At 43.9% G+C, this 8,670-nt stretch overlaps 1 protein-coding gene across 1 annotated transcript in view; it reads left to right on the plus strand.

The window, feature by feature from the left end:
* Cacna1a (calcium voltage-gated channel subunit alpha1 A) overlaps nucleotides 1-8,670 on the plus strand; it is a 243,021-nt gene that overhangs the window by 174,047 nt on the left and 60,304 nt on the right. Inside the window, 2 exon segments of the mRNA XM_026777920.1 lie at nucleotides 188-325; nucleotides 2,285-2,486. Of these exon segments, the coding sequence (XP_026633721.1) occupies nucleotides 188-325; nucleotides 2,285-2,486 (340 nt within the window).

The following is an 8,670-nucleotide window of genomic DNA, read 5'->3' on the forward strand; positions in this document are numbered from 1 at the left end:
GCCTCTTGTGTGAGAACCCTGAAATAGGGCGTCCCTGTGTTTGCCTCCCCGCCCAGTCTGTGTCCCCACACCCACATTCCAGCCAGGGTCTCGGCTCCCACAGGGACAGTGCTGTGCACCTCCAGGCAGCACAAATGGCCTTAGGGAGGTGGTGGCGCCCTGCTGACTAACCAGCTCTCTGTGACAGAGGCAAGTACCTCCTGTATGAGAAGAACGAGGTGAAGGCCCGAGACCGAGAGTGGAAGAAGTACGAGTTCCACTACGACAACATGCTCTGGGCCCTGCTCACGCTCTTCACCGTGTCCACGGGCGAGGGCTGGCCGCAGTGAGTGGCCCGCATGGAAGGGCGAGGGCTGGGGACCCCGGGAGCAGGGGAGCGGAGTGGAGGAGCGGGGAGGACAGGGGTGTCAGAGCCTGGTTCTGTGCCCAAGGTCATTACCAAGATGGCACTCTTATAGTTAGGGGCTGTCCACGGGGCTGAGTGTGGCTCTGATGGTGAACTCCTGCCTAGCTGCTGGGAAACCCAGGTTACTCCCCCAGCAGCACAAATGTGAACACAAACTTAAAAACAACAGCCTTACTGGGCATGGTAGCTGTGACTTTAACCCCAGCATCCCAGGACAGTGGCAGAAGCAGGGATCTCTCTGAGCCTGATGCCATGACCACCCAGGGCTGCACAGTGAGACACAGAACAAAGACTCAAGACTCAGCAGCTCTGCTATGCATCCAGAAGGCAGGAACTGGGCTCCCAGCTCTCACAGCAGACTTCACCACCTGCACTTCTAGGGAGCTGCTACCTCCGAGCTCTGAGGGCACTGCACTTGTGTGCATGTACTCACACATACACACAGTTTTAAATAAAATCTTTTAAAAAATAAAAATTAAGAAGAAAGAGCGAGCCCCAGGGCTGGGGGGATGAGTCTGTTGGTAAAATGCCTGAGTTTGAATTTCAGCAGCTGCATAGCAGCCAGGCATGCAGACACATACTTCAGTCCCCAGTACTAGTCCCAGGAGCTCCGCGGCTGTCCAGCTTGGCTAAACCAGCAAGCTCCAGGGTCAGCAAGAGACTCTGTCTCCCAGAATAAGGCAGGGTCAGCAAGGTAGCTCAGCAGGCAAACGGACCTGCATGGTTCAAGGAAGGAACTGACTCCCAAAAGTTATCCTCCCGGGGCTGGAGAGATGGCTCAGAGGGTAAGAGCACTGACTGTTCTTCCAGAGGTCCTGAGTTCAGTTCCCAGCAACCACACGGTGGCTCACAGCAATCTATAATGAGATCTGGTGCCCTCTTCTGGCCAGCAAGCATACATACAGACAAAACACTGTATACATAATAAGTAAATATTTTTTTAAAAAAAAGTTATCCTCCCTAACATGGCAGGCATGCGCACACAAATAAATACATTTAAATGTTGGGACCCAGTGCACAAGAATGCTTGCAGTTCTCCTAGAAGACCTGACAGTCCCCAGAACCCAGGGATGATGGCTCACATCGCCTGTGACTCCAGCTCCAGGAGACTCAGCATCCTCCTCTAGCCTCTGGGTACCTGCATCATGTGCCTCATAGGCGCGCACGCACACACACACACAAAGATAAATTTAAGAAGAAAGTCATAGTCACACAGAAATGATTTGTCCAAACAAGGTACCCATGTTCATCACGGTGAACATATATGTTATCACATCTGCTATACATAGGCACTGTTTAGACACCAATTTTTTTTCCTTTGGTTAGAGATTATTTACAGAGCAAGACAGCCATGAACACTGCATTCACCAAACACAAAACTTTGTGTCTGTGTGTATGTGGTGCTGGGAATGGAACCAAGGGCACTAGAACCACAGAACCAATGGAACACATTCAAGGCACCGAACTCCACCAAGAGAGTTTTTAAGCCATACATCCTGTGCGTCTTTACGGTGCTGCTGCTGAACCTCCTTCACACCCACCACCACCTGTGTTTAAATGCCCACATTGGCCAATGCCTGCGTCCAAGATGCCCTGCCTCATCTGTCACCACAAACCTGGCTTTAGATACCAACCAAGGGGTCCTTAGAAGAGTCACCAAACTGCTGAATGTCAGTTTCCCTGTGTGCAAAGTGGAGCCAGGGCTGCTGGGAAAGTGTGTGAAATGCTCGGCGTTCTTTGGCACATAATCAACCCAGTGCTTCTCAGAAGGCATTGACTGAGCTTATCTCTTTTCCATCTCTTTTCTCCCCCACCCTCCTGTGTCCCTGCCCTTCCCATCCCCTCTGCTGCTCTCCTGTCTCCTCCCACATTTCACAGGGTCCTCAAGCACTCAGTGGATGCCACTTTTGAGAACCAGGGCCCCAGCCCCGGGTATCGCATGGAGATGTCCATCTTCTACGTGGTGTACTTTGTAGTGTTTCCCTTCTTCTTTGTCAACATCTTTGTGGCCTTGATCATCATCACCTTTCAGGAGCAGGGAGACAAGATGATGGAGGAGTACAGCCTGGAAAAAAATGAGGTACCACTGCCTAGTTGTGTTCCCTGTTTAAAAACTGGTACTCCGCCTTGTTCTCTCTCTCTCTCTCTCTCTCTCTCTCTCTCTCTCTCTCTCTCTCTCCCACACACATATGCATGCACACACACGTACACACATACAGCAAGAATCTTGAATGAAAAAGGAAGAACATCACTGGAGGAGGCGGGCTTATTATAGATAAAAGGGAAAGTATAGCCAGAGGCAGAAACATCTGGGTCAGTCCAGAGGGTATGTGATCCTGAGCCTGGCCATGTGAGGAGAGGGGCGGGGAGGAAAGACAGGAGAGAATTGCCTCGCCAAGAGGGGCAGCCTGGGCCAAGAGACTGACCAAGAGGGTATAGGGTAGACCAAAAGGCCTGGTAACCAAAATGGCTGGATTATATAAGGAAGAGCAGCTGGGAGAAAGGTAGTCTAGCCCATGGGCTAGGAAATTTGGGGTAAGGGTAAGGATATGCCAGCCATACCCTGTGAAAGGTAGGGACTGAAGGATGCTGGGGAAAGCTAGCAGCCATGTCCACTTTGTGAAAATAGGCAGCTCAGTTAGCCTTTTGTCCCAGGTTTGAGACCTGACATCCCAGTCTGTTTGTTGATAATCAGTGATAAGAGGGATGCAGTCTTTTCTGTGACTTTTTCCTGTTGACATTGGGGTGTCATTGTTAGGTACTCAAGAAAGTTGGGATGTTGGCCAAGGCCGAGAAGAACAGGCAATTTCAATGACTATCCAGGCTCTTCAAGACTATCTGTTGTTAGAGAAGTGTAGGTCTTATTGGAGCAATCTGTGAGGCTGGACCACCTGGGATGTCTTAGGCAGGGTTTCTATTGCTATGAAGAGACACTGTGACCACAGCAACTCTATTTAATTCAGGTGGCCTCCTTACAGTTCAGAGTTTTAGTCCATTATTATCATGGCGGGAAGCATGGTGTCATGCAGGTAGACATGGTGCTGGCTACATCTTAATCAGAAGACGACAGAAAATGGCCTGTGACACTCAGAGTAGTTTGAAAATAGGAGAACTCAAAGCCCACCCCCCACAGTGACACACTTCCTCCAATAAGGTCACACATACTCCAACAAAGCCACACTTCTTTAGTGAATTTCTTTTCTGAATCTGGTAACAAGGAAAACTGTAACTATAAAGTTTTCAACTCCCTCAGAGACCCAAGAAGGAAATATTACCTGAGTAAGCAAGAAATGTAAGCAAGGAACTTCCAAAATAATGTGAAAAATGACAGAAACAGCTGGCTGACTGAGCAATCACCCAAAGGTCCTCTGCAGTGTTGTGCATCCATCTTTGGCCTACAGGCCTAGCATATTTGAAAGACTGTTCTGTGAAGCAGGATATTCCAAAGGACTGTCCTAACTTGTCTTGGCAAAGTTTGACAGTCACTCTCTTTTGTGTCCTCTTTGTCCGATTTGGACAGCGTACGGTCAGCAATTGAGTCAAGGGCACTTTCTTGCCCAGTGGCTAACTTTTACCACAAAGAAAGTAAACTCCATATGGAGTTTCTTCAATGTCCATCCTTTTCTCTGAAGCAGAATGGTGTTGCCAGGACCAGAAATGTCTCATTGTCATAAAAAAAAAGAAAAGGAACGAACCTATGTTATTAATTTAAATGCCATATTCTGTAGATCTCTGAAGTGTTTGAAGACAACCTATCTAAAATATATTTGTTTGACCTTGAAAAAATACCTTATATGACTACAAGTTCAATTGTGATAGGTGACTAATTACTAATTTGCATTTCCTTATTATCCTAAATAGTTAGTAATAATAACTTTCAAGGAGTAGAAATTTCCATTACATTGTCCAATGAGCTGTATAGATACAATATCTTGAGCAAGATTAGAAATGTATATACAGAATGTTTTAACAAAAATAACCTTAAATGTGTATCAATATACAAAAATCCATACCAGTGTAAAATATTTAAACTGATGGTTGCTTTTTTTGGCTTAAAAGTAGATTCAATAATCTACCTTTTTATCCTATTTCTATATCTCCTTTTTCTTTTCAGAGTAGACTCAATAATCTACCCTTATATCCTATCATATCTATATCCCCCTTCTTTTCAAAATGAGAACCCTGAATCTAAACTCCTTTGTTCCTCTTTTTTCCTGACCATTACCAATAACAATTTGTGACCAATTCCCCTAAACAATGACAAATATCCATAACCCACTGAACAACCAAAAACCACTCACCCCACCTCTTGGGAAAGTGGGCTTCATGTCTTAAAATACTTCCTACTGTCTGGGGCAAGTCCTGGGAGAGGTCGCTATATCGTTTGTTGTTCACTCTCTACATACTGGGAATGTCCCAAGTCCTGCTAGAGTAGTCTGTTAGACTGGATCATTTCAGCTAGCCACCTAGAAACTGTTTGTAGTCCAAAGCCAATCTTTAGGTGGTGTTTTTCAGTTTAGGAGTGTTATCATAGTTCTAGTGGAATCGTCATGGTTCCCTTCCTCCTTTTGGAGACTTCAGAGGTTACTGTTAAGTGGTCATGGTTCCCTGCAGAAAAACATTTTAAATGTCATATACAGTGGATCTCAAAGAGGTTAAAAGATCAATATTTGTTATGTACATCCATAGTATAAAAACTTAATTCCTAGTTATCTAGGAATTAAACCTCAAACCAAGATCATGTACAGAAAGCTAGAGGGAGTCTTTTTCTAGAATTAGTACTCTATATGACCATTAATATCATGACCAAAAATGTTTTAATGCATACAGATATATTAATTTTATAAATTTTGAGATAATATTCATGTCTTATGGAAAAGTTCCAAAGAGTCAAAATAAAACTAAAGGATTATGAGATTAGTGGCAATAGAGTAATCCCTAATTTTGGTTTTTCTTCTGTTCATATCAGGTGGCTCTTCTGACGTGAGACAAAGGTTAGGGATTTTACTTTAACAAGCATGCTTGGGTTTAGAAAAGGAGAGAGCCACAGTCCAACTCCACAGCCAGCTTTAGTCTTTAACTGGACTGGGATACAATAGTCCATTTCCATTACATGTCTGTAGAGAACAGCAGAAACAAACATTTGGGAAGATTTATGAAATTTCATCCTCGGGCTGGAAAGATGGCTCTGCAGTTAAGGGTATTGCCTGTTCTTCCAAAGGTCTTGAGTTCAATTCCCAGAAACCACATGGTGGCTCACAACCATCTGTAATGAGGTCTGATGCCCTCTTCTGCTCTGTAGCCATAAAATTTCATCCTCTTGGAAATGTGATATACCAATAGGCCAATTTACTCTTTTTCTTGGTACGCTTTTTTCTGAATGATTTGTCCTTTTTCTTCAGACGTCTCATCTGTCCAGTGGTTGTTTATTCTCCTGAAGAGACAAAAGGACAACCCTTCCCCAACCCTGACTTTGGGAAGGTTCCCTTTTGGGAAGTTATATCTGATCAAATGAGAAGCATTTTTTAGTCATATAAGTTAGATTGAATGGTCACACTGATTGATGAACTATCATCTCTTCTAATTAAGAGATCTCTTTTGTTCAAATTGAACATTTATCAATTTTCTTCTCCTGTGGAAACAAAAGCAAATCCCTCTCCAATGTAACACAAATCTTGGTTTCCATTCTGAGTTCAGTATATCTTTAAAGTATACAGGCTGATTTAATTTCATAGATTTTTCTACTATCCACTGTCTCTCCGAAGCTGTTGTTTCTTTCTCATTAGCATTTAGAAAATTCAAAGTTAAAGCATTATACAATCTTTATTTCCGGGGGTCTTTAACCTTTTTCTGTTTATTTAACATATCCTTTAGAGTTCAATTTGATCTTCTATAACTGCTCTCCTATAGGAACATGGTATACCTGTAATACTCTTTATATTGTAATAAGCAAAAAACTGTTTCATTTGCCAGAGACATATGCTGGAGCATTGTCAGTCTTAATTTGTACAGGCATACCTGTTGTAAGGAGGCCGCTTGTTCACTTTCCAGCTGCCCAGACTCTGAAAATAATCACACAGAAATCATATTATTTAAATGGTTTGGCCCATTAGCTCTAGTTTCTTATTTGCTAACTCTTACATCTTAGTTTAACCCATCTCCATTAATCTGTGCATCACCACAAGGTCGTGGCCTACCAGCAAAGTTTCAGCACGTCTGTCTCTGGCAGTAACTTCATGACTTATCTCTGATTCTGCCTCCTTTCTCCCAGCATTCAGTTTAGTTTTCTTTGCCTAGCTCTATTCTATTCTACCCTGTCACAGGCTCAAGACAGTTTCTTTATTAACCAATGGTATTCACAGCATACAGAGGGGAATCCCACATCACCTCCCAATAAATCAATAAAACTGATAATGTTTATAATTGACATCACATAAATCTCACCTAAATTATTTACCCTCTTATGTAAATTGTTTTATTTTCAGACCGTCCAGCATATTATCATACGGGGACCTAATTCCCTCCCGCCATTGGAATAGTGTTGAAATAGGAGCTGCAGGGCTGTGTTCCCAGCACCCCGGCCGCCTGGCTAGCTTATGCCCCGAAATAATTACACGGACACTGTATTCTTTTAAGCACTGCTTGACCCATTTCTATCTAGCCTCTTCTAGGCTAATTCTCACATATTAATTTAGCCCATTTCTAATCATCTATGTAGCACCGGTCTTACCGGGAAGATTCTAGCCTACGTCCATCCTGGGTTGGAGCTTCATCGCATGTGTCTGCCCGGGAGCAGGCAGCATGGCATCTCTGCTCCAGAGAGCAGAGCTGTCAGTCTGAGCTCACTTCCTCTTCCTCCCAGCATTCTGTTCTGTTTACTCCACCCACCTATGTTCTAAGCTATGAGCCCAAGCAGTTTATTACTTAACCAATGAAATCAACAGATTGATATATGACACTCCCACATCAGAATAATGTTTCCCATTTTTTCCCTTTTAACTAATTCCTCCCTTTAAGAATTCCCAGTCGTCTCTCCAAACCTGCTGACAGTGACGGTGACCTGTGAGGTATAGCACGTCTGGGGGAGAGCACAGGTGGTCACAGTCTGGCTGAGGGCAGCTGCAGCTGTTAGCGTGTAGCAGTGAGCTGAGAGTGGCAGCCTGAGGGTTCTAGGGAAGCAAGAGGGAGCCAGCTGTCTGGAAAATGCGCACAGGATTGTGCAGAAGAAGCACATATGGCAAGACCTGCCTGCAGGCAGAGCCAGTTGTTCTAGGTCAGGGAAGTTCTGTGGCCTTTGGAGCCCAGGTGCTTCTGGAGTTTGGGTGTCAGCTGGAGACGGTTGTAGAGAGGCTGTAACAGGAAAATCCCAAGCTTACTCAGAGGCTTGTGGGGAAAAGAAATGAAAATCTAGCCAGCGGGGGCAGTGACCCCAGTGGGAACCTCCATGTGCAGCTCCCACTGGCTGCAAAGCCCTGGGCACACAGCCTTAATGTTAGGCACCAATTGCTGCATGAGTTCTAGTTGGTCTTAATAATTAAAACCCAGAGTCAGATACTGGGGCAAATGCTGAAAGATCAGAGAGACAAAGGAGCAACCTGCAGCCAGTTCTTACCTTGCTAACTCCTCAGCCAAAAATGGGGCCGAGTGCCTGTCTCCTCCCACCTTATATTCCTCTCTCCGCCCAGCCATATCACTTCCTGTCTATCTATACAGACTTTCAGACCTCTGTGATTAACTAATGAGTACCTCAGCCCTCTGATCTTCAGGCAAGCTTTATTTGCTAGAGCACAAACAAAAATATCACCACACTAGACAAATGTTACTGTAACCTTGAGTAGACCTTAGGAATTTATAAACCTTACCAAATATAGCTTATTTATCAAACATATATTGTTACTTATCTAAATTTTCTAGAAGCCTGGGGTTGAACAGTTAGCAAAGCCATAAGTAGTAGTTAGGTGTAAATCTCTAAATCAGCTTTTGTTAATCTGAGTAGACCTTTATAACCTTAAAGTTTTATCATCATAATCCATACCAAAATATTTTAGGCCTGTTGTGTTTCCTGAGTCTAAAAAGAAATATAATAATAAGCAATAGGACTGAGGAATTTTATAAGTGCTGCCTTGCTTGGTTTATACCACATGGCGTCTTAAGACAGTGAGGTAAAGTTCATGGCACATACCCTTTAAGTTCAGTAAGACGACTGCCAGCCATGGGGCTGTTACTTAAAATGCCATCTTTTGTAGATCATTTTTTTTTTTTTT

The sequence above is a fragment of the Microtus ochrogaster genome, unplaced genomic scaffold (genome assembly GCF_000317375.1).
Source record: "Microtus ochrogaster isolate Prairie Vole_2 unplaced genomic scaffold, MicOch1.0 UNK90, whole genome shotgun sequence".
NCBI lineage: Eukaryota > Metazoa > Chordata > Mammalia > Rodentia > Cricetidae > Microtus > Microtus ochrogaster.